The sequence below is a fragment of the Carassius carassius genome, chromosome 11 (genome assembly GCF_963082965.1).
Source record: "Carassius carassius chromosome 11, fCarCar2.1, whole genome shotgun sequence".
Lineage (NCBI taxonomy): Eukaryota > Metazoa > Chordata > Actinopteri > Cypriniformes > Cyprinidae > Carassius > Carassius carassius.
Window position 1 is genome coordinate 30,971,144 of NC_081765.1, and position 27,116 is coordinate 30,998,259.

The 27,116-nt window shown below is 35.8% G+C and overlaps 3 protein-coding genes across 3 annotated transcripts; 1 reads left to right on the forward strand and 2 right to left on the reverse strand.

Moving 5' to 3' along the window:
* The first annotated feature begins 4,946 nt into the window (after window positions 1-4,946).
* Window positions 4,947-7,202, forward strand: mettl5 (methyltransferase 5, N6-adenosine). The gene is made up of 7 exons (XM_059561288.1): window positions 4,947-5,272; window positions 5,864-5,978; window positions 6,074-6,255; window positions 6,420-6,502; window positions 6,587-6,638; window positions 6,922-6,971; window positions 7,076-7,202. The coding sequence occupies exons 1-7, from the start codon at window positions 5,173-5,175 to the stop codon at window positions 7,115-7,117; spliced, it is 624 nt and encodes a 207-aa protein (XP_059417271.1). The 5' UTR covers window positions 4,947-5,172; the 3' UTR covers window positions 7,118-7,202.
* A 1,392-nt stretch (window positions 7,203-8,594) lies between these two features.
* klhl23 (kelch-like family member 23) lies at window positions 8,595-13,568 on the reverse strand. The gene is made up of 4 exons (XM_059562513.1): window positions 12,937-13,568; window positions 10,662-11,879; window positions 9,415-9,567; window positions 8,595-9,245 (listed from the first exon to the last, which is right to left on the reverse strand). The coding sequence occupies exons 2-4, from the start codon at window positions 11,872-11,874 to the stop codon at window positions 8,935-8,937; spliced, it is 1,677 nt and encodes a 558-aa protein (XP_059418496.1). The 5' UTR covers window positions 11,875-11,879; window positions 12,937-13,568; the 3' UTR covers window positions 8,595-8,934.
* A 1,394-nt stretch (window positions 13,569-14,962) lies between these two features.
* Window positions 14,963-25,973, reverse strand: phgdh (phosphoglycerate dehydrogenase). The gene is made up of 12 exons (XM_059562514.1): window positions 25,772-25,973; window positions 21,433-21,584; window positions 20,470-20,535; window positions 20,107-20,161; window positions 19,723-19,821; window positions 19,495-19,627; window positions 18,264-18,412; window positions 17,993-18,145; window positions 17,225-17,363; window positions 16,715-16,842; window positions 16,371-16,587; window positions 14,963-15,334 (listed from the first exon to the last, which is right to left on the reverse strand). Exons 1-12 carry the CDS (start codon window positions 25,907-25,909, stop codon window positions 15,180-15,182), a joined length of 1,584 nt encoding a protein of 527 aa, XP_059418497.1. The 5' UTR covers window positions 25,910-25,973; the 3' UTR covers window positions 14,963-15,179.
* Between the last annotated feature and the right edge of the window lie 1,143 nt (window positions 25,974-27,116).

A 27,116-nucleotide genomic window follows, 5' to 3' on the forward strand; every position in this document is an offset into this window, starting at 1 on the left:
TGAATGCATTTATGAATGTAAAAACATATTGGTGTGTGTGTCACAATCGCAAAATTGATCAAAGAAATCGCGATAGGTTGTTTTTTTTGTCCATATCGCACAGCCCTAGTTCATTCCAGTGGCGTAGCCACGGGTGTGCCAGGATGTGCCTGTGCCCAGGGCCGGATTAACCATACGGGCAACTGGGCAATTGCCCAGGGGCCCAAGACCTCTAAAGGGCCCAGGGCAGCAAGGGCACGAGCAAAATACTGTATCTGGTAATCTCCCGCTTTACATTAAACAAACTGTCAACACGGGCTTTTGCGCTGCACAGAGAGACGCTGCGCTGCCTATGACTTTGAACGTGAGTTGAGAGCGGTTGAGAGTCAGTCTCATGCGGAATGACCTATGAAGAGAGGGCCTCAAGTTAAGAACCTCTCCTCATTGGTCAGTCCGCATGAGGTTGGTCAAATGTTACGCCGAGCGGGTTACGTCAGGCGTTGCTACAACAGAAAAAAATCTGACATGAAGAAGCTAAGTGGGAGCGCGGACCGGAAATTAAAAAAGGAAAAGGACATCAGAAACGCAGAAAATGTAAAGTATATACCTAAAATAGGTCATTTCTTCACTCCTGTTAATGTTGCCGACAGTTCTGTTAAGTCAGCTTCCGTCAACGACGAGGACAACTCAGCTAGCCAGGACTTTTCTACAAGATGCCAAATGAAAGCAAACATGCACTTCCTCATTATTTAGGATTAAAATTGTGTGTTTTGCCAGGTTTTGTAGTATTTATTTTTATCTTGTCTTCTAGAGAGAAATTGTGTCACAGACACAGCTCTGCACTTTCTATTTTAGCTATTGGACATGAACTTGTTAGTGGCCTTGATTTTGAAGATGTTATACTGTACACCAGTTTGCACAGTCAAAGTCCAGAAAAAAGCCATTGTAAGATGTGTTTGCCAAATGAAGGCATTTCAAATTCAAACATGCACTTCCTCATTATTTAGGACTAAAATGGTGTGTTTTGCCAGATTATGTAGCATTTATTTCTGTCTTGTCTTCTTCAGAGAAATTGACAGATTTCTAAATGTTTATGTAGCACTACAATGTTTAACTGGTTAATTGTGCTGTGATATGTTGTTGTTCTATTTTAAAACAAGTTAAAATGAGCTTAGGATAAAAATGTTTATGAGCAGATAACAGTGATACTGCATTTTATTTATTTATTTTTTCCTTGAGGTGCCAGCTTTATTAAAATGCTGTATATTGTTGTGGAGGGAAAACTGGCAGATTTCAAATTGTTTGTGTTGGACTAATAACTTGATTGCCTTGTTGAATTCTGAGGAAACAGGGTCACCCTGTCAGGGTGATTTCTGCTTAAAATGAGCTGAGGACCAAAATGTTTCTTGATGTGTTGTCTGTGGTCTTCTGTTATAGCTATATCAATTCAATACATTTCTATTGGGAATAAATGTTGTTAAATAAACAATGGTTTGAAAGTGGTTGCTTATTTATTCATTTTTGTGAAAATGGAGGATATTTCCCTCCCTCTCAATGTAGTGGGTCAATTTTACCAGATTATACAGATGCTGATGTGTTTTGTTTTCATAGCATCATATGTGAGTGAATGTCTTTGATAGGGGACATAGTAGTGCATTTGTAGTTCTATGAGCATTTAAATATTTGTAAATCAAAATACACCTGATGACAGTTAGAATTTGAAGTATTGAGTATATTTACTGTATATGACAGTAATATATTCTGTATATGACCATATTATGGTGATCCTGGGGTCGTGATGATGGGGCCCTTGAATATTGTTGCCCAGGGTACAACAAAGTGTTAATCTGGCCCTGCCTGTGCCACCCACAGTGGCAGCTGGCACACCTAAAAGATGCAGAATTATTTTTTATAGTCTCAATAAAAAATGTTTACTAAACTTGGGCTATTGTTGTTTAGTTAGAATATATATATATATATATATATATATATATATATATATATATATATATATATATATATATATATATATATATATATATATATATATATATATATATATATATATATATATATATATATATATTTAAATCAACCCTTTCACGCGTAAATTACAAATATTTTAACTGACCCCTTGTTTCCATGGCGACGCGTCATGATTGTCACGTGACACACCGCAGCCACTAACAGATGTATCGGTATTCGTTTTATTTAGTTTTTCATTTTTTATTAAAATATATACACAAACTGGCTTACCATGTCAACTATCTGATATTCCAATTCTTCGTTTAAAAACATTTATAAATTTTCTTGATCTATAACGAGATGAGCGCTGCAGTTCAGAGTCCTGTCAGCCGGATTTAACGTAGGCCTACAGCACTTGAATTCCCCAGTTTCTCCCGAAATACATGAAAGTAATTGGCTGTTGAACTGGACGAAGAATAAAGTAAACTTTATTGTTCTGCTATGTGTGTCTGATATATGAAAAAAACACGTCTGCAAATTACATTTGATTGGATAGTTTTTGCTGCTTCCATAGACATCAGTGTGTATTTTACAAACTACCAATGTATTTTTTTACTAGTGATTATGTATATTTAAATGTATGAAACCTAAAATAAACATTATGTGGTTGAAAACACTGCATATTAATTGTGATATATGACAAGCGCTGAGCGCGTCGGTCTCCGTCTCTGGCTCAGTGCCAGCCAACGCGCGAAAGCTGTTTGAATCTGGCAGTTCTGTGATGCCACTGAACATTCTAAATTATACTCTCAGGGGCACAGAAATAAGAATCCAATATATGGTGCAATAATGCTAAAAATTTTAAAATGTAATTTACATTTTAAATTATTTTTTGTTAAAATATATCTGCCGACATTTGGACTGCCAACCAATCAGCAAACAGCAGCTGCCTGTGATCCCAGCAGTCTATGATATAAACAGATAATTTTTGATTCCACATTGCTAGCTAGCAATATGTCGCAGATCTCCTTTCTTAATTTTTTTTTTAGCAAAAAACCTTGGCTTGATGAACAGCCGGACACAAGGCCTTACGTTACACCTGATGAGGATATTTCTCCGGGCCCAACATCAATAGACAGTGTTGCCAGATTGGAAATGTCCAAGTATCGTACCTGAAGTTCAAAATTATCGTATTTGGAAGAAAATTATTACATTTAACAATTAACTACATTTTGACACGACCTGCAAATTACCACTAGGAGTATGGTTGGATGGAAGCAGTGCGACAAAAATACTATCCCATAATTTTGCAAAGTAATCTGACAATAAATGTGGCACACCCAGATTTTCATATGCACACCCAGAGTCTCTTTTCTGGCTACGCTAGTGGTTCATTCAATAAATACAGTTAACAATCTAGCTTCTGAGTAGGCTACTTAGTTATTAACCCAACAATAGCGGGGTCAGTTAATTTTTTTTTTTTTTGAAGTGGGCCGCGCAAACATATGTGTGTGGTTGTGTGGGCCGCGAGCTGAAAAGGGTTGGGAACCACTGCTCTCGCGTTTAATAATAAACAGAACTGCACGCATCCCGCGGAAGAATGTTCTAACGGAGCTACATTATATGTTATGCCATGAGACCAAGTAGGGCGATTCACTTATGTATGCGTTACTCCGCAGCGGTGACGACCCGAACAAGCTACAATAGTCCAAAAATAATCACTTATTATAAATACAAAAAAAGGCGGTTTGGTAGATTAATTTATAATGTACTCGCTCATTATATACATTTAGCACTTTTTGAACACAGAAAAAGATACACAGTGTTGCTTTAATAAAGCATATAATCAGAATAGCTCCGAATATGAATGCAACAAGCTAAATTAGTAAACCGTTATAAAGAAAAAGCAAGCCACAGCGGTTTTTGGATTAATTGCCACAGCCTGGGAATCATGACCTTTTTAACTCCATCTTGACCCTCGGAGGCCAGGCTTCTGTCTCAGTCTCTTGGCTCATCTCTCATCTGTCCTCTATTCAGCTTCACTGGGGCCTCTTGTACTCCTGGCTCCTGTTTAGTTGTGTATTTATACCCCATTTAATTCAGTTCGAAATTAATAAATATTTTGTAATGTTTTTATGTCACCTTTGATCGATGTAATGAATCCTTGCTAAATAGCATAGGCCTACATTTCTTTAAAAAAAAAAATCTTGCTGACCCATAAGCTTTTGAATGGTATGTCAAATTTTAGTAATTGCCTACATTTGTTTATTTTCCTCTTGCTTCACGGGTACAAATAAAGTTAATTCAGAAAAAAAACCGGGGGAAATTAAAGAGAGAAGTGAGGCAACTTGGTTTCCTCCTTCACAGGGCAAACAGACATGCAACATGAAGTTGCTGGTAACTTTATATGCCACTAAAATACAGATTGTGTGTTAAAGTGTTCTTAAATTGAATTATATTAAAATGTATTAATCTGAATGATCTTACTCAGTGGTTTGTTCATATTTAATTTCCTGATTTTGTTGAGATTTTATGTACAACAAAAAAAAAAAATTGGATATATGTTGTGGTCAAGCTCAGACATGATAAGACACGTGCATGAATAGAATATGTTTTTTAAATAACTTTTTTTTGCTGATATTTGTATTAGTAGTGTGTTATTATATTCCAAATTCAGCAACTAGGGGCCAGCAAAGTGAACTACAAAGTGAATAAGGAGTCACTACATGGTTAGTAGCTTGTTTGTTTGTTTTTAACTATTTACAAGAATATAATAATAATAAAAAAGTTGCAATACGAAACACCAGAATATTTCTTAAAACATTGCCATTTTTTCATGTTCTCGTGTTAGTAAAAAGGTTGCCTATGTTCAGTTAATCATAATTGTATAATGTTAGAAAACTAAATAATATGAATAAAATGTTTTCACGACATATAATAAATGTGCACATGCCAGTAATCAGCCAGTAGATGGCGCTCATGCCCACAGCTGGCAAGGTAAGCTTGCAGAAGCAGAAGAAGAGGGAAACACACATGTACGGACACTACATTTTTACCTATTTGATCCAAAGTGAATTTTCTACTTGAGGGAATTCACTATATCACCAGAAGTCTCAAGATCAGTCGTGAAATCATGATCATTCGGCGTTTCTGATCTGATTAACATTAGTATGAACTACAGAAACACAGACTGATTTGAGCAGGATCAGTTGATCTTCCGATGTAGATATGAAGCTCAAAGAGCTAGAAAGCTGCCTTCAGCAGGTGGATGGGTTTGAGGAGCCCAAAATACTCCTGGAGCAGTACCCCACCAGTCCGCATATAGCGGGTGAGCATTATACTGTATTTGTGTCCAGTGTATGCATTTGTAACCATAAGATGTGTATTTGTGAGTTTTTAGATGCGTCCATTGTGTATTAGGATTAGCATACTTGTGTACTATTCTTACGATTCCTATAATATAGTATGCAAATGTTATGTTGTTCATATCCAGGGATGTGCAGTATTTCAAATTAATGTATTTCTATGTGTGCATAGACATTTTTGTTTTTGGTATTTGTATATTTGTTGATACAGGAAATCAGCAGTCTAATAAAGAGGTTGATTTCGGTATTTTATGTTTATATTTTATTTTGAAACTACAAAAATACTAAGATTAAATGTATTCAAATAAAAAATAGTATTTTCTATTTCAAATGTCATGTGACAACAATGTAACATACTGATTGAAAGATTTTTATCATTGCATAATGCACTGTTTCACTTGCTACTTTAAAAATAGTATGCATTGTACAGTTTAGAGACCGTTAATGAATATTTAATTCAGAATTGAACATTGGAGTCCTTTGTCTAGGACAGATGGTTTTAATATATTTTATTATGGCATAAGATACCATTAAGTTATTTTTTCACACTGTAGGCTGTATGTTGTACACCATCCACAATACATTTGATGACATACAGCATAAACTAGTTGCAGACTTGGGCTGTGGATGTGGGGTTTTGTCTATAGGAGCCGCAGTGCTTGATGCTGGGTAAGACCGACTCCATCCTTTCATCTATAGCCTGAAATTACTCTAGTTTTAAAAAAATGATATGAGTCAACATAACCGTAATCTTTACTCTCAAGACTGTGTGTTGGATTTGACATCGACGAAGACGCTTTGGACATATTCAAAGGAAATGTTGAGGATTTTGAACTGTCAAACATTGATATGGTCCAGTGTGACGTGTGCTCAATTGGATCCTCTTACACCAAGAAGTTTGACACGGTCATCATGAACCCGCCATTTGGCACGAAGCACAACCAGGGTAAGAGTCATCTTAAAGTCAACAAGCTCTGCTGCTGATATCATCTGATGCAATTCTTGTTGAAATTTGCAAAACTGCCAAAATTATATCTGTTGTCGAACAGGTTTCCCAAATTCCATTGGTTGACCTTGATTCTTGTTGTTATATCCATATCTTCAATTCAGGTATTGACATGCAGTTCCTGCAGACAGCGATTTCCATGGCAAGTACAGCAGTGTATTCCCTTCACAAGACCTCAACACGAGATGTAAGTTGCCATATTATGTCATAGCTTCGACATTTCACTTATATTCATGAGAAAAACTTACAATTGAATTGCATTTTTGTGCAGCACATTCAGAAGAAAGCAAATGATTGGAAGGTGAAAATGGAAGTCATTGCAGGTAATATTTAGTGCACATAAAAACATGCATTACCATTCAAACTATTGGGATATATATATCCCTAGTTATATAACTTACTTAACCCTTGAATTGTGCATCAAACACTAAGAATATACAAATATCAGTTCGTGACTCGGTATCGGCAGATATTCAATATTCATTGACTCGGATCAGATCTGGGCCACAAAAAACCTGATCGGGACATCCCTACTCTGTAGGTTGTAATAAGCTTTATAGTGATATGTTTTTTTTTTGTCCTCAACTGTTGTTGTCTCTCTCGCAGAGCTCAGATACGACCTGCCAGCATCTTATAAGTTCCACAAAAAGAAGTCGGTAAGTCAAGTTTGTTACAAAATATTGTGCACATTATTGGACACATTTTTTCAGACTTTACAATGACAAAGTAGTTACATGATTTTTCTATCTGATTATTTTAGGTTGATATTCAAGTGGACTTCATACGATTCACTCCGTCATAAACATGTTGGGCAAAAAAGAGCTTGTGTTGCTTTGCAAAATTGTAGTATTATTTTATAGATAAAAATAAACTGTTATTCAAAATAAGTTTTCTAAATGACCATACAGCATCATTTTTGTGTGGACACCACAGAAATACCAGCGTCTATGTAGAATTTACAATCACACTTGTTGGAACTTTATTAAAATTTGTGATTTTCAAATTTTTGGCAGCATACACAGTTGATAAAACATGACAATAACTAAAAACAATAAAATACACATCACATATTTATAGTAAAATCCTGGGTTCACAACTATATTACAACTACAAAATCATCCAAATAAATATTAAAAATACTAAAGAATAAATACATTTCTTGATTTAAAACACCAGAACGGTTTAGTTTTTTTTTGCTGCACAATATTAGTCTTCAAAAAGGTACTGTGCAAAAAGTGAAGTGCTGTAATCTATTGTGCCATTCTGATTATATTTAGAAACAGCCCTTTATCTTCCAGCAGAGATAACAGACAAACTGTGTCTCACACATTATCAGTGACTTCACAAGTTGAACAAATATAATACCATATTGACATCACACTCACTTAATTATATATCGCCGGGTCCAAAAGTCTGAGATTTCCAGGATAACAATTCAAGTGATTAACTGAACTGAAAATGAAGAATTCTTGTTGGTTTCTCTCCCTTTTGGAGCTGAATGATGATTGTGTTCTCCAGCATGATCTGAGATGAACGTCTGACCATCAGTACAAAGAGTCACATGATCCATGTAAGAAATTTGCATTTGCATGTAAGAATTATGCAATATGGAATTTGATTTGAGTAATTTCCAGGTCTGGATAAGCATTGGAAAATTTTAATATAAAATTAATTAGCAGAGTGATTTTCATGGCATTTGGAGCAGCAGTCATTCCAGGATCTGCACTGTTTGAGTATTTAAAGAGGAATACTGACAAATGATTGCACAGTGTATTTAATATGATGCTAAATGTATAGTAATGCTTTAATTTATAGTATAACAACAAACATTATTATACTGGACAGAATATTGTGCTATTATTTAGTGTCCCTGTAGCTCAAGTGGTAGAGCATTGTGTTAGCAAGCAAGCGCAAGGTTGGGGGTTCGATTCCCCGGGAACACATGATAGGTAAAAATTGATAGCCTGAATGCACTGTAAGTCGCTTTGGATAAAAGCATCTGCTAAATGCATAAATTAAATTAAATTTTAATTTAATTTAGAAAATAATATTTTCAGATACATTTCTCATGTAATAGGTGGCAGTGTTATTTTTACATTTAATAATGTAATCAGTGACTAGTGACGATATCACTATTTTGTTTTTGTTTTTTAGTTTAGAATATGAATTTAACAAACGCAAAATAAAGTTTAAAGTCAGTGAAACCATGTCTAACGTAATCCTGTATTTTATCATTCTGGTTTTAATGAAATGCTGTGCTTTGAACCTGTCTGGGTTTAGTGTTTGTACATGGCTACAATTCCTGCAATTATTTGGCAAGATAATATCAAATATGGTCAACAGCTGGATTTTAAATACATTTATCAGGTGTTAAATGTGGTCTGGAAAAATATGAAAAAAATCCACTGAAATGTTTGGAATAGTATGGAAAACCCACAGAAATCCATACTGGAAAAGTATGGAATTTTGAAATGGAGGATTGACAGGAACCCTGAATTAGTTCCTAAAGTATTGCCTATTCACTTTACTATTCACTTTGCTCTAACACTTCATTTCTATGTTTCAATGAAATTAGTCTCAGACAGTTAGACCCCACTGGATAGTGACTGTGCTGTAATTTCACACACTGAACACACAAACACAGCCGTGCGAGCGTGCAGCTGATGGGAGGTTTCCCACTATCTCCCAGCAATCGATCTCAGGGTCATACCTCTCTATACTCTGCAGATATGTCCCTTTAGAGTATGAATACCCACCTGCTACATAGATGCACCCGTTTATAACAGCCGAGCCGCACTCCATCCTTCTCTCCTTCATCGCACACATCTGTCTCCATTCATCTCTTTCAGGATCGTAACAGTCTGTGATGGTGGTCTGACCGCCGACCAGATAAAGCTTATTGTTCAAGGAGACCGAGCAGAGGCCATACTCTGAAAGTAAAGAGTTCTGATGAGCTTTTCAAATCATAAGAGATAGTGAAGAATGTTAAAATTTTGAGAGTAACCAGCTGGGCTCACAAGTCAGAAAACAACCTGTGGTGGTTATAGCCTAGAGATCTAAACTATTTAGCTTATCTTATACAAAATGTAGGTGGTTCACCAGGATGTGGACATATGGTTGTGATGCTCCACTCATTGATATCTGGCCGGTAAGTCTGAATCTTCTCGTAAGTGCAGGTTCCTCTGTACCCATAATGTCCTCCGGTTACATAGACTCTGTCATTCACCACACAAGCGGTTGCATTTCCCACGCCTTTAAAGTCAAAACAGAAAGACGCTGAACTGCCATCAACAGGCATATTAGATCTACAATATTTAAAAGTTTTAATGTGTATGATTTTTTTTTTTTAATTTAAAAAAAGCTAAAATCCGAGTGAAGAACTGCACTACGCATTAGATTTAAATTTTATGAAAAAAGTCTATTAGGGGAAGTCGTGGCCTAATGGTTAGAGAGTCGGACTCCCAATTGAAAGGTTGTGAGTTCGAGTCCCGGGCCGGCAGGAATTGTGGGTGGGGGGAGTGCATGTACAGTTCTCTCTCCACCCTCAATACCACGACTTAGGTGCCCTTGAGCAAGGCATCGAACCCCCAACTGCTCCCCGGGCGCCGCAGCACAAATGGCTGCCCACTGCTCCGGGTGTGTGCTCACAGTGTGTGTGTGTGTTCACTGCTCTGTGTGTGTGCATTTCAGATGGGTTAAATGCAGAGCACAAATTCTGAGTATGGGTCACCATACTTGGCTGAATGTCACTTCACTCATTATGCCCACCACGGCGACATTCATTCGATGCAGTAAAAACAATATTTTGAAAAAGGAATACAATTTTAAATAACAGCTTTCTATTTGAATATATATTTTAAAAAGTAATTTATTCCTGTGATGCAAAGATACATTTTCAGTAGGGCTGGGCGAAATGGCCAAAAAAAATATCTTCTATAAATTTGTAGGTATATAATTAAAAATATTACTGACCTCAGTAGTTTATATATCTGTATGAATATTTCTCCATGCATTTAAAATGCTGTTTCAGACTTTTAACTAATTTTTTTTAATAATAATGTTTTATCATGGTTTTTTTATTACTTAACAAATCAATCATTGCAAATGACAAGACAACATTTAAATGCTTAAAATGAAATGTTGTGATGTTGTCATTCAACATGGATCTGGTAGATTTGTTAAATGCCTTTTAACTGAAGTATTTTTTTTTGATACCCCCCGCCAAGAAAAAAAAATAGGGAAAAATACTTCCAGCACTATGGTCTCTAAAAAGAAATAACTAAGAACTCCTCATTCAGGCAACCAATCCAATAGATAAATGTGCAAATAAACTGAACTTCTCATACCTTGTATCATATCAGCTACAGGAAACCATCTCCTCTTCAAAGGATCATAGAATTCAGTTTCTGGAGTAGGAGCTCCTGCCGTATATCCACCAATAACGTATATGCATCCACGTAAAGCCACCGAGCAGTGGTAGTATCTGGCTGTGATCATGGGACGTCCTTCTGTCCATTCATCCAAGTCTGTGTTATAAATCCACACGCTGTCTAAAGCATCCACAGTCTGTGTCCTGTACCCTCCGGTCACATAGATATCAGGGCCTTGAAGTGCCACGCTATAACTCTCTCTTTCAAAATCAGACATGTCTTTGCCCTGAACCCATTTGTTGGAAACAGGGTCCCACATGTGTACTTCACACAACGGATGCCAGTAATATCCACCAATAACATACAAGCTACACGTTAGTTTTTTGCAGCACTGTGAGAAACCTTTGCTCTGCTTTAAGGAGGTACGAATCAGAGATCGCAATTTGCTTTCAGAGCAACATTTGCGTAGATCCAAAGCCGCTTTGATGCAAGCATCATCCACTTCCAAATGGATGCATTTGAGAAGCTCTTGAAGGTGGTTTATTCGAGGAGCCGTGTCATGGGCGACCCATTTGACCGCCGCATCCAATAAAGTCACTTCTTTCCACACATTAAGGTTCTCTGTTTCTAAAATCCCCATGAGCTTTTGGAAATCCACCTCTAGGAACTCCTCCTGAAGTGTGAGCTCTTCAAAGCGACTCCGTATGAGCCTCAAAGCCTCGTGCTGCAGATCAGAGCACACGTGAACCTCGGCGAACGAGTGCATCCCGAGGCAGTTATCGACGTCCAGCAGACGAATCATGAAGCTCTCGGAGGCTTTCTTGAGCGAGTTGAACTGCAGCAGGTCTGCGGCTTCCAGAAGACTTTGGACGTTGTTCTGGGTAATGCTGATCTTTGAAGTGTAGACGTAGCTCACCAAAGCACCCAGAATCTCTCCGTTTATGCAAGGCAGGGTGATGGTGTTGTTCAAACGTTCTCTCATGTCTAAGGTGAACATTACCCTGAAATAAGAGCTGCGGGCTGATAGGACAGCCTTGTGGCAGTGGAACAGCTCTCCGGATGAAGACTGCAGGGTGACGTCTGTGAACAGACCACTGCTGTGAAACTCATGAAGAGCTTCCAACACCTCAGAGGAGTGAGAGGCATCACAGAACTCGTAGGAGTAACCGCTTTGAGCTTTTCCTGACATTGCAACTGGAAAGAGAAGATTTTCAAAGTGAGTTTTGAAGTGTCCTAACAAAATTAGCTAATCTAACTTAATCTAACTTATTACTAAATTATCATCAAGAAAAATTCATTGAAGTTGTAGAAATTCAATAAATTCATATTAATAAAACATTTCTAGGGACAAACACAACAAAGCCAGAACTAATGCAGTTAAGAACAAAATCATATTTTAGATTTAGATTCATTTTTATCATGTTTATTCCAGTTAATATTTCTGAATATTATTTTTGAAAGTAACTTTCTGTATAGACTGACACTTGCTTTTATATCTTCAGAAATGTTGACTATTATGTTGTCATATTATATGGGGCAAGTTGTCACACTGGGCATTAAACATGCTTTAAGCAAAATGTAAACAGTAAAACAATTTTATACAACCCCCCCCCCCCCCCCCAAAAACAAAAAGAAAAAATGTAAATGGTACCATACAAAATATGAAAAAAAATGTTTTGCATAGCATATATATATATATATATATAATTTAGTTTTTCTATCACTTGTTTACCTAACAAGTTTCACAAAAATAAATTTACTTTGAGCACAAAATTCACAAAAAAAAAAATCCTAATTTAGGCCAGTGTTATTTAGCATCACTGAAATACTATCAAAAGTTTTTAATTCTTTGAATTAGCTTTTTTTAATTTTCCATTTTAATTTTAATATTTGTTAAAGTTTTGGTAAATATTTGCCTATATATATATATATATAAAATATAAAGGCAAATATTTACACACACATACATATATATATATATATATAGTGTGTGCTTTTTATCTTAGTTTTAGTTATATTAGCAGGCTATATAAAGTGAAAATGAGAATTGCCTTTGCAACGAACTGAAATTAAATAAGTATTTGTTTATATTTAATAACGTATTTCCATAATAATAACCCTGTTTTGAACTAGGTTATTGCAACCAATCGACAAAAGCACCGCGAATGATGTAAAGAAACAATGCATTTTAACTCCAGTTACAGTTATAGCGGCTGTGACAACTAGCCCCTATGTAAAAAAACAAGCTTACCTTACCCGTATGATGACGGAGTGACAAAGCTCGTCCTTTCTTCGCTGTAGAGGTTTTATCCCCAACAGTGCGGCTCGTGCTCGGACAGATCAGACATGTGGCCCCTGTATTTAGCGTCAGCCTCTGGAGAATGTCGCGCTCCTATTTTGGTATCTGTGTATTAAAGCAGGAGCCTCGCTGCTGTCAGCCGCCACTACTGATCCAACACAGCCATGTGACCGAACCACTACTTCAGCATCCCGTCTTCATAAATACATTATTAAAAAGCTGAAATTCCGATTTTTCTATCAAATGAGACATAACACTAGTTTCACGTTTTAGTTGTCATGCCAGTGGTGCATAATCCTAATAAGGATTAAAGCCGTTGCATAATAACGCTTGCCTGAGGGAAACAGTACCAAGGACCCAAGTACTGCCGAACACCAAGAATTAATCCATTTCTACACGCTTCACCGTTGACTGAACGCAAAAGCGTTTGTTTATAGCTTAGAGACGGTGAATTATTAGTGTTCAGTTGCCATTAAGTCCACAGGGTAACATTAAAGGGACAGAAATAACTCACGGTTACCATGAAAACAGTGTGAGGAGGTCAGTCGATGTTCGCGTTTGATTGAGGTTGAGTGCATTTCTTTGAAGTGATTTCAAATTGATAAATGTTTGTAATTCAAGTTTGTAAATTGAATGCATTCTGCAATTTTGAGATCAATAAATATATTCATGTTTGCTGACAGTGTTTGGTTCCCTGGAACGATCTTGGATCATCAAAGGAAATAAATGCTAAAAAATAATAATACATGCACCGTGAGATCTTATCAGATGAGACTTTCTGAAACATTCAGGGAACCTCACATGGACAGTATTTTAATGATATGGAAAGGTTGTTGGGAATGATGCATTTATGCTTGTGGACAAGGTCTAGTGTAACTAAAGTGTTTTGAAAGTGGATGTAATACAGACTTTTGTCATATGTTTATATAAGCAGAAGTATCCAAGCAGAAAGTATGTGGGAAAAGGACCAAGAATTCTTTTAAATACACACACGCACGTTTTGGGAACAAAAAGGAGCTAAAATATATTTTTTGGCATATATATGTATATATACACTGCTGTTTAAAAGTTTGGGATCAGTAAGATTATTAATGGTTTTACAGAAGTTTTTTCTGTTCATCGTGGCTACATTTATTTGACCAACACTACAGAAGAAAAAGTCATATTGTAAAATATTATTACCATTTAAAATGATTGTTTTCTATTTTAATATATTTTAAAATGTAATTTATTTCTATGATGCAAAGCTAATTTTTCAGCCATTACTGCGATCCTTCAGTGTCACATGATCCTTCAGAAATCATTCTAATATGCTGAAGCAGGTTTTGCAGCTTCATTTATTGAAAGCGGTGATACTTTGTTCAGGATTATTTGATGAATAGTTTGTTTATTTAAAATACTGTATAAATCTTTTCTAACAATATTAAACAAGTAACAAGTCTTTATTATCTCTTTTTATCAATTTAACATCCATGCTAAATAAAAACATTAATTTCTTTTAAAAAAAGGGGGAGAAAAAAGAAAAGGGCAAATAATATACAGTCCACAAACAGTACTGTATTTCCAATATTGATAATAAATCAGCATAGCCTATAAGAATGATTTCTGAAGGATCATGTGACACTGAAGACTGGAGTAATGATGCTGAAAATTCAGATTTACATCACAGCAATACATTATAATTTAAAGTATATTAAAATAGAAAACTATCATTTTAAATTGTAATAACATTTCACTATCAATGTTTTTTTCCCTGTATTTCTGATCAAATAAATGCAGCCTTGTTGAGCAAAAAATACATCTTAAAAAATGTATACAAATCTTACTGATCCTAAACTTTCCAAACATCTGTTAGCGTTTAGTAAATTTCTATACTGTTTAGCAGGACATTGGCCTCAGCTATTTGTCGTTTTTATACAAAGGTTCCAATGGCAAACTTTTAGTATGATGAAAAGAGACAAACTCCACTGCAAAGCACTTATTGTTATTTTAATCAAACACTTTCATCTGAAATACAGTGGTTTTAGTAAACACTAACAACAAAAAGTAAAAATAGGACTATTTTTCCACACTGTTGATTTAGGAACTATAGCGTTATGAACAATGTGAGTAACAGTGAGCAATGAAATTCAATCAGACTAGAGCTTAAGCTTCTGGAATGTTTAGTGTTTCCCATCAGCATCAATGACAGATATTCAGACCGTGAGCTGTGCAGCCTCTTTCGCCAAGGGCTTCAGGGCCCCGATGTCCCCCAGCAGTGAAGATATGCCCATGCAATACCACTGCTCACCACTGCTGGCAGTAGAGGCACTGAAGGACTGCAGCTCCACACCTGCTGCTGCCAAAACCCCTGAGAAAGACCGGAAAGCATCAGTCATCATTCACCCACATGCCACTCTCAAACCATGTGTGACCCTGGATCACAAAATCAGTATCAATTTTTCAAAACTGAGATTTATACATCAAAAGGAAGCTGAATAAATAAGCTTTCCATTGGTGTATGATTTGTTAGAATAGGACAGTATTTGCAAAATCTGGAATCTGAAGGTGCAAAAAATAAAATAAATCATAATACTGAGAAAATCAGTAAAAAACAAGTTCTTAGCAATGCATATTATTAATAAAAAATTAAGTTTAAATATATTTACGGTAGGACTTTTACAAAATATCTTCACGGAACATGATCTTAATATCCCAATGAGTTTTGGCATAAAAGAAAAAAAAAATAGATAATTTTGACCCATACAATGTATTTTTGACTATTGCTAAAAATTTACCCCAGCGACTTAAGACTGGTTTTGTGCTCCAGGGTCACAAATGAAAGCATGAAGCATTTTCTGAAAGCATTATATGAAAGCACTTTTATAATATTCTTTGATATATTCTCATACTATATTCTTAGTTTTGTTTTAGTCTTTAGCGCTTTATAGTTTTTTTTTGCAAATTTGCAGCACATTTATGGAAGTAAAAATAAGGAAAAACGAACCTTGCACGCGGTTTACATTTTAATTTCTATAATTTAATTTCTATAAATGTATATAAAATGTAATTTAAATGAAATGTAAAAATATTTAAGTATATGTAAAAACACATTAACTGTTAATAAAATTACCCGGATCAAAAAATATGTTTCTGTGCCTTTTGAAAAATACATTTCCATGACTTTCAGTCGTTTGTGAATAGTTGTTGAAAGGTTTTTTTTTTTTTTGTTGTTGTTTTTTTTTAAGAAATGTCACTCAAATGAGCAATTTCTGGCCAATATTTTAGAGCTGAGCTGGAAATCACTTTTAAACTCCCAAATAATATTAGGTTTTCATCAGCTGAAATTCATCACAGAAGTTCTTTCCCTTTACGGTTATTTGTGCAGAATGTGAATCAGTCTTTACCGGTCACAGACGGCAGGAGTTCAGTGGAATTGGCTCCTTTGAAGAACAGCAGGTGTCCAGTGAGAGGAACAGGCTGTCGAAACACACTTCTGTTCAGCTCCAGCAGCACAGGAACCCCGGCCTGCACCGAGCCAACAGTCGTATAGCTTCTACCATTCATACAGACCTCCACCACACACACCTCCCGCTCATTTGAGTCTTTATGATCCATCTGCACCTGGTGGTTTGTGACACAGGGACAGATCAGAGCACTGCTGGGAAAATAAAACACCTAGATGATGTGCTTTAACTTAAAATACGGAATAGTTAAAAAAAAGATGAAACTAACTGTAAAGAAGTCTTACTGTAATTCCGGTCTCTGCAGCTAGAGGCAGTGCATTCACCAAGTTAGGGCCTTTCTGAGGACCTTCAGTGAGCAAACCAACTACAGCTGCTGAGCTCAAAAACCCTGAGGACTTCTTCAAGGACTCCCCTGAACAGCAAAAAATAAATAAATACATATATATTATTGTTAATATATTATATAATCAAAATTAATGCTAAATGCATACAAATGCATGATCTTGCCACAAGATGGCGTCAACAGAATACAACATTTTTCAGTAGAGTAGGACTATTACAATCCAATGAGCCCTGATATGTACATCTGGGAGGGTTTATGCATGAGTAAACATGTAAGTCTTGTGTATACTGTCCTGCATCATGTGGAAATTATTTGTCCCAGCAGTTAGTAAAAGAAAATGTACATACTGTCCCAGCAACAGGATTGATGTCTTGTCATTTGTTTAAGCACTTATTGAATAAGTGAGTGAATGACAACAATTTGAACACTTTTGGTGAATAACTCATCTTACCAAGTGCTGTGATGTGGACCTGACTGTAGGGGTCTTTAGAAGCAGTGCAGGCCTTCAACACTCTGCCCATGGACTCTCCCAGCTGAATCCACTGATGAGAGTCAGGAGAGAAAGCACTGACCAACACTTGAGCGTTCACCTGGGGATGAAAACAAGGACTTAAAGTTGTGGTCTTTCATTCTGTATTGTGCCATACGTCTGAGTGATACATAATACTGAAAAAGAAAAGGATGTAGGGCAGGGACTAGGTTTTATGTATCAGTTGTTCAATGAATGGAGGAGGATGTAAATGTGACCTTGCAGCCGACTGCAGGAAAGGGGTGGAGTTAAAGCAGACTAAATGATTGGAGAAGTCCGGCATGTGTCACCAAAAAGAAATAAAAATCCTGATAATTCCAGACTTTCCCTGACTGTGGGAATCTGTTTCTGGAATTTTCTTTGGGTTTTTAGAAAAGCAGTTTTGGATTTAAATAGAAATACTGTATCTGTGGTGAAAATTACTTGAAGATTTGTTTCCATGTTTCGTTCTACAAATTAAAAGACTTAGCCTAAATGAATATACATATGCATTATTTACAGCGATTTCTGTGAAACAGCTACTTGAGTGATAATTTAACTACCGGTATTTGACAAACGAGCATAATTTATGATTTTATGTGATTAGGAAAAAAATATCCTCTCACAAATAAAATGTCCCTGAAAGATTTTCAGGGGGGAGAATATTGCTCCTTCATAAAAAGTAATGCTGTAAAACGAAGCATGACTCACGGCTCCAACTAATGCTTTTCCCGTGGCCATGTCCACAATCTGCAGGGCGATATCTCTCCCACAGCGGGCCTGAGCTTCTTTAGTGCTGGCACCCAGATGAGGACAGCTGATCACATTGGGATGCTTCACCAGCAGCTGATCCTTTGGAGGCTCCTGAACCCGCAGAAAAAGACAATTTCAGTATTATTTTAAATATGTTTGCATGCAATGCCAATGAGCAGTGGCAAGAAGCTAAAAGCATTGTCAGTCGAAGTGATCAACAAGCTCTGACCTCCACAAACACATCCAGCCCCGCTCCTCCACACTGTCCCGACTCCAGAGCCCGGAGGAGGGCGGCTTCATCAATGATGCCACCGCGAGCACAGTTCACCACCTTCACACCTTTCTTACACTTAGCAAAGGAAGCGTCATTAAGGAGACCTGTGTAGCACATCAGCAAAAGTTTGATTTTACAGTGGGGCAATTCAAGCTAAATTAAATAAATCCTCAATATAGCCTAGTAGAGCAATTATTAAACTGCATTTATTAATAATAATAATAATAATAATAATAATAATAAATGTTGTTGCGGTTGTTATTAAAAATATAAATGATTGTAATCATTATTTAAATAAAAAATTATATTATTATTATTATTATCATCATCATCAAATACAAGATTTTAAAATTCATTTTAAGATTACACTAGATTAGATACATGTACCTCAAAACCAGTGTTATTATAGTTAACGAAAATTTTAAATAACACGTTATTAATTAATAAATAACGTTAAATTAAATAAAATATATAAATAAAACAAAATAAAATATTTACAATTTTATTTCAGCTAGTTGTCAACTGTATATACATGTTTTAAAAAAAACTAATAAAATGTGACAATTCAAAATTACATTTTTTTTTTTTTAACTAAAATAAAAGTTTCAAATATTAAGAATAAAACTTTTATTTGAAAATGAATTTGAGATATTAAACAAAACTAGTGATGGGCGCTTTTGAAACACTGCTTTGTGAAGCTTTGAAAGCTTTGCGAATCGTGTTTCGAAGATTTTGTAGATATTTTTAAATGACACTTTTGTATAATATGTAGGTAATAGTCTATTATTGGCCTAATTTACCAAGCTTTCCATAAAACCGGCCCTACAAATTTATAAAAATGTCACCTATTTAAACAGACACTTTATATTTAATGGTATTGCATGTTTTGTTAATTGCATTTAATAGATAACACTTTCAGTAAAACAAGCACTTGGTTTGTAAAAGGTGTTTTCATGCACGTTTGACCAGCAGGAGGCGTCTTGGTTCAGTTGATTTAAAGATTTGAAAAGCTTTGTTTCTTCCATCACTGAGTTTATCAATGATACTAGAATATCACTGCTCAGGAATTTAGACTTAAAGTCTTGGCACTTTATATGAGATTTATCACAATATTTCTCAAAATAATCAATTGTTTTAACTGAATTGTGCAGCAAACTAGCAGAATGTTTTGTGTGTGTGTGTGTACCTGTTGTGGAGGACGTGAGTGGAGTGTGGACTGTGATATAATCACACTGTGGCCACAGCTCCTCCAGAGACATCTGCTCCACACCCCAGCTCGCAGAAACCTCCAGAGGGGTGATGGGGTCGTAACCAATGGTCTATCAGAGATGCAATAATAATTTTTTTTTTTTTAAGTTTTAATATCATTTGCATTTTTAAAGTCAGGACAGTTTTTAGGACACAATGATCTTACCCTCATACCGAAGGACTGCATTCTCGATGCCACCTCTTTGCCAATTCTTCCAAGCCCTACAATCCCAAGAACTTTTCCATACAGCTCTGCGCCCATGAACTACAAAATCATTAGCGAAGCACTCAGCCATCTAACACAAAAATGTGGAGCAACCCATTTAGTGATCGCAATCGATTAGTGATGTCTGACTTAACAGACGGGAAAGTATGACTATGAAATCACAACTCTGACAATTTCTAAACTATGTGTATGGTGCACATATTTTCTGTTTATTGCCAAAAATGTGCAATATATGAAAGGATGGTGCATGCAGTACTCTATCCCATAACGCAATGCCCTTTAAACAATGCCAACAGCCACACAGAGAACAAGAAGTGCACATACCTTTTTACGATCCCATTTTCCATCCTTCATTGACATAACAGCTTGTGGAATATGTCTAAGAAACACAGAAAAAAACGTAAATAATAATAATATATATATATATATATATATATATATATATATATAATAAAAAAAATTAAAATATTTTATAGAATTATGCCATGGTTTTTTTGTATCATTTATGTTTTTTTTGTTTTGTTTTTTTTTACATTTTTATAATTTTCTACCCAATTTCAGACCTAGAGTCATACATCAGAGACTTTAAACTTCTGAAAGTTCAGACATGTTTCATAAAACATTAAAAACCAAAACCCTTAAAACAACAAAGAAGTACTTTATTAAATGTTCATTTTGCCAGTTTACCTTGACAAGCTCATCAAAAGAGCACAGGTGAGCTCAGCAGCACTGATTGTGTTTCCACTCGGAGTGCTGAAAATTTTAATTATGAAAAAATGAATAAACAAATAAAACATTTAGGAAAATAATTCCTGGCCATTCTACCTGAAGGAATAGTAAATTGAAATGAACTGATCCACAGGAAATCCAGGATGTAGCGGAGTTTGTTTATTCATCAGAACAGATTTTGAAAAATTTAGCATCACTTGCTCATCAATGGATGCTCTGCAGTGAATGGGTGCCGTCAGAATCAGTCTAAACAGCTGATAAAAACCATCACAATTATCCACATCACTCCAGTTTACACTCATCAGTTAACATCGTGAAGTGAAAAACTGTTTTTGTAAAAAAAAATTTTTTTAAATCCATCATTAATGGAATAGTTATTGAAAAATCTGTCAATATTTACTCATCCTCAAATTATTTCAAACCGGTAACCTGGTCCCCACTGACTTCCATAATATGGAAAAAAGTAAGTCAATGAGGACAAGAAGTTGAACAAACAAACAAACAACTTTACACTTCACAAGATGTTAGCTGAAGGACTGGAGTGGTGTGGATTATTGTGACGTTTTAATCAGCTGTTTGGACTCTGACGGGACCCATTCACTGCAGATGATCCATTGATGATCCATTGGTGAGCAAGTGATGCTAAATTTCTCCAAATTTGTTCTGATGTCTGGATGGCCGGAGCGAGGAGTTCATTTCCAGAAAATATTAATTTGTTGGTGAACTATTCCTTTAACATCTCCTAAGATGTGTTTCTTTAGAAATCATGACATAAGAGGCAATAAATGATGACAATTTCATTCTCGAGTAAACTATTACTTTAAGAAAAGAAGAAAGAAGATTGCACGACTAGATCAACATGCTTAAGCATTGAAAACAAACAGAATAGAGGTCAGAGCAAGACTCAACATGCTGCATTACTTCATGACAATAATGCCTCTCTTGGTTGCTGCATCCACGTCCACGTTGTCAACTCCTGTTCCGGCGCGTCCAATGATCTTCAAGTTACTTCCAGCATTGATGACATCAGAGGTAACTTTGGTTGCTGAACGGACGACTAAACCATCATAATTCTTGGGGAAAGGATAAGTAAACAGAATTAGCATGTAAAACAGGGTTTAAGTTTTTCTCAAATCTTTCTAGGCAGGACAACATGTGAAATGACAATAGTGACAAGACAACATGCATTCAGCATTGTTGTTGTGTTTTTATTAATCCACAAAGAAAAACAATTTATGCATTTTATAATAACCAAGCAAATACATATTTTAAAACCCAACCAATGCACAAACTAAAAACACATGCACAGAGCAAAACACGTGCATTAAGCACAATGCAACAGGGGAAAAGAACATACCTCGAATATATAAACTGATGTTATACTTGCGGTCTAATATAGTTATTAGTAACAGGGGTTAAAGTGGAAAAAAATCCTGAGCCTGAACTTTTTTTTTGGGGGGGAGAGAGAAACTCCACAGACAGACTTAATTCATATATTGACGATAGTCAATAATACAGTAACAAACAAAAATACAGTAGCAAGAGCTTAAAGTGCTTAGAAAATGGTAAACAGACTGATATAGACATGAATCTCTTCAATGATTATGTTTGGCACCATTTATTTAAAAGTACTATGTCAAATAAAGTGTTTTCTTCTAAACAATAACAAGTGCTTAAAGTGCTTAAATAATTAAGTGCTCAAAGTGCTAAAGAACTGAACTGCTAAACTGAAGATTAGAAGTGAAATCAAGGCTATTATCACTTTTTTTTCTGGGATGTAACTCGCATGTTGATTTGAAACCAACAGGCTAGTGAATGCTTTTTTTTGTCTTCTGCCAGTTTTCTACACAGGGTAAACAGTTGCTGCGAAATTCTGAATGACAAATCATTTTCTGCTATAAATGTGCACACACATATTTTTTAATCGCAGACATGGTCAGTCATAGAAAACGGTGTGTCAGCTAATAGTTGCTCCCGGCTAGAGACCTGCACTCCCGTGGGAGTACCGTGGGACCCAGCGCCACCGAGTGCGGCGCGGGACAATATTTGATGGGTGAATGCGGACACGGGCGGCAAGATATTATTGTGTGCGGGAAAATAAAATTATTTGCGGGACAAAAAAAAAGACAAAATAACAAAACAAAATAAAAGAACTAGAAACAAATAGACCTTGGTTTATAATAAAATTAAATAGACTTTGCATTTTAAATGGCTGCCCACTGCTCTGGGTGTGTGCTCACAGTGTGTGTGTGTGTTCACTGCTCTGTGTGTGTGCACTTCGGATGGGTTAAATGCAGAGCACAAATTCTGAGTATGGGTCACCATACTTGGCTGAATGTCACTTCACTCACTTAAACTGAAGCTCTCAATAGAGAACGACATGATATTCCTGCATGGGCACATTAAGTAGTCGTACAGTTTTTTTAGTCAATTCAGTTTATTTTTATTTATTTATTTAGCTTAATATTTAAAATTGGTCTATTTTGTTATTGAGGAATAAGGATATTTTTTGTTAAATGTTTGAATGAATTGCTCAGTACCTATAAGCTACTTTTCCTTTGAAACTGAAATAAATCCAGGTTTATTATTATTATATAATTTATTAGGCTATAGGCCTATAGCCTAATTATTATAGGTATATATATATTTTTATTTACATTTCTTACTTTTTTTTACTGTATATATTCTAAGTTCCTTGTTCATGTTCATAGTACTTTTAATTAAACGCAAATAAAACGAAACATTTGTTTATTTTCCGTTTCTTTTTAAATTTATATTCAACAGGGGAGCAAGTGAAAAAAATAAGAGTAGCAGGCAGAATATGCAATTTATTAAAAAAAAAAAAAGAAAAACTACTGTATAGGCTATAGGCTACGGATTTTGCGGGCGGGAGCGGGACGAAACTTAAAAATCCCTCCCGCGCAGGTCTCTACTCCCGGCAACGTCGTGGTAAGTTTAAAGTGCACGGGCAGCGGCTCTATGACCGGAGTCTGGTGTTGCTTTCCAGGCAGGTTTTAGCTCGCAAGTCACTATTTCAAACCACGACTAACGACTTTGTACCGTTCCAGGCAAGTCACGCCAAACTTTCTGAGCGCAAGGAAATTTAGCTAGATTATTAATTTTATTGCAACGTTACATTGTCCTAAAATCTATTTTTTAACGTGTAACACTTGCATAAACACTGGCTGTTGTTTCGCGTGCTGTGTGACGTCAGAACTCGGAGTACATCGATCTAGTTCTAGTACAAGTTCACGGGCAGTGTTGCCAGATTGGGCGGCTTCCCCCCCACTTGGGCGGTTTTGAATTTGATTGTGCGGGTGAAAATTGTCTTGGGCGGGTGGACAAAATTTGGGCTGGTTTGGGGTCAGTTTGGCGGTTTGCAAAAATATAAATTGTATGGGCTAAGTGGCTAACAAACAAGCTCAAGTGTGCATATACTGCATCCGAACAGTCATCACGTTGTTATAAACTGCAGTGCAGAGGTGCTGATGCTGATGTGGACTTCGCGGCCGTACTTTTAGCCAATCACTAGTGATCTACAGACACACGTGATGACACATGAGCAATAACGGATCTAATTTTAAATGTAAGAACTGTATGAGTGATCATAATGCCTAAATATATGTTACATGGTAAAGAGTGGGAGAGTGTTACACTCAAAACGTGAATTACACCTGTTGAGGGAAAGATGACACCAAGACTCTAATATTACTGCAACTCCTAAAATAGAGCACAGTTAAATTATTTAATTTATAACATAATCTATTTATATCTAATCTATATCTAAACGATCTTGTCTTTTATCTTTTAAACAGTACAGATTGGTATATCTTCTTAGTTTTGACTGTGCAAATGTAATGTTCTACAATATGAACTTCACAAAAGACTAAAGCCCCTATTAGGGCGGTATTGTTTCTCATGTGGACCGCTGTGAAAATAAATTTACATACCACCTCAGTGATAAACTCATGGATTCGGATGGCGATTATCATTGTTGTTGTTAATTTTCATACAGTATTTATCAATGAATGACAACAAAGTTTTGACTGTTATATGTGTGCATAAACAAGTGTGAAATACCTAATTACGTTGCTTTTTCCTATCACTTATATTGGACACTTATGCTGTTGACATTGAAAATGATGCATATGTTTTTTCGAGGGTATCGGTAAATCAATTGTAAATCAATCAAATGTTTTGACGGTGACTGCTTGCATGACCTATTTTAATCATATTCGGTAATTGTCTTTAATGTATTTGCCACCATTTGATCCATGGGAAATTTAACGGTATTATTTAGGCTATTATTTAGTTTTAAGGAGTTAAAATGGCTGTTAACACCTCTGACTGACATGTTGTATCACATTATTTTGTTAGTTAAAGTTTTGGGCGGTTTTTTGTTGGAGTGGGCGGGTTTTTGTGAGCTTTTGGGCTGGAAATCGTCCGTCCAATCTGGCAACACTGTTCACGGGTGGGAAGTCACGGGTTTGACTGCCGTTCCAGTGCACTTTCACAGGTTTAAGGTTGGAAAAACACGGGTAACGTGTTGCCTGGAACGCGACATAAATCATAACGAGCAAGCACTTTCTTACCGCTGCTGGCATTCAGTAATTCCTCGAGCAAATCATGCAGAAACAAGCCCCGGGCTCTCTCAGTTTCTTGCACCAACTGCCAAAAAGCGCCATTTATTTTTGAGTCCTTTATCTATTGCTAGGAGTCTAGGACATCATCCCCAGTCTTCATAAACTTGCGCTCCATTTTTGTTTTCTCCGACAACGCTAACGTGACATTGCCGTATGGGCGTCAATCATCCTTCACGCCCTTCTCTGCTTCTGATAGGCTTGTAACGTTAGTTAAAGCTGCGTTCCTCTCATATGATTGGTATAAGAAATAAATAGGCTCGAAAATATTAAACTGCATGCGCAGGCTCTCAAATATATATATTTTTTTTTTCCTCACGGCCACACGCCGGAGATCCGGCACGGTGCCGGAATACTTTTAAGCCCTGTATTAGGAATTGACTGGGATAATTCATATGGTGCAGATACAGGCTACTGTTGCATCAGATTGTGAAGAGGAGGAGGGGTGACAGTCACACATTCACACATGCTGTTATTTTATCAAGCACACCGATTTGATTTTGCTGCTTTGAAGAACGCCATACTTTCGCTGGCGACGATTCAAATCAACGCACTTAATATTCCGGTGAAGTTGCTTCTGATTTTGAGAGTCAATCAGTTAAAGTATCACTTAACGTTACCTGAATCTCTGCAATCAACTCTTCTTTAGTCATCTGCTGCTTCTCCGTCACTTCAATGCCATTCTCCTGTAGAATAGTTTTGCAGCATGGATCGACACTTTCACTGATTAAAACGCGTTTGACTGATACCGCAGCCATTAGTGTTGATCCAGTGACTCGACTCTCCTCAAATGACTGACTGATGTTCCGTGGCGCTCTTTCAAAGAGCTCCTCTCAGAAACTCCGCCCTTCACGCGCCTCTCCAGAAGTTTCTCCTGTTTTATTTATTTATTTCATTGAACAGTCTTAATTTACAAACTCTAAGAGGAAACAATATATATATATATATATATATATATATATATATATATATATATATATATACACACACACACACACACACACACACTTTTATTTTGGATGCGATTAATCATTTGACAGCACTATATATTTTACATTTTAATGAAAAGACCTTAATATTCGAACTTTAATAAAAGTTCCTTTTGTGAAAATATACTATCTAATATAGTATATTTAGATATATTATACTAATATAGATCTATCTATCTATCTATCTATATTAAATGAAATTATATGTATAATATTTATTTTCAGAATCAACTGCTTAATCTGCTCAGTTCATTTTCTATATTCTTTTTATATTAAACATTATTATAAGCCTAATAATTCTAAGGTTTAATCATATATAAGTCCTCAAAAAGCATAAAAAAATGCTTTTTTGTTGCTTATATGTGTAAGGGATGAAATTATAGAGTTACATTCTACAGAAAAAGTGGAAGACAAAGAAGACAACCGATTTTCTTTTTTTTTCTTTTTTCTTGTGAATACAGAATCTTTGAGGACAAAACTATTTTCTTTTCTGGAATTTTTTTTCTTTTTTTCTGAACATTAAGTTTACACTGTATTGCAACAAAATTAGAACACAATAATTACAAATAACAGCAATAAAGAGAAAGAAATAAAACAAACAAGTACCAAATTTCAAAATAGAAACATAATAAATAATAAAGAAAAAGAAAAAAAGAAGAAGGAATTAAATAACAAAACTACACATTACATAGAGTAGAAAACTTGTAGGCTGTGCAAACTGTACTAGTTCTGAGTGATTTCTTGTTAAGTGAAACTGAAATTGTAAAGATATATATATATATATATATGTGTGTGTGTGTGTGTGTGTGTGTATCTCTTGTTAAAAATACTACACACAAAAAAAATACATTTGTGAATAGTATCTAAGAACAGAATTGGGTTTATTACAAAATAGGCATTGGGATCTGCTTAAAAAAAAGTGTAAATTTGGGATTCATTGAAAAGTCTTGTAAGATAGTACTCTTTTTGAGAGAAA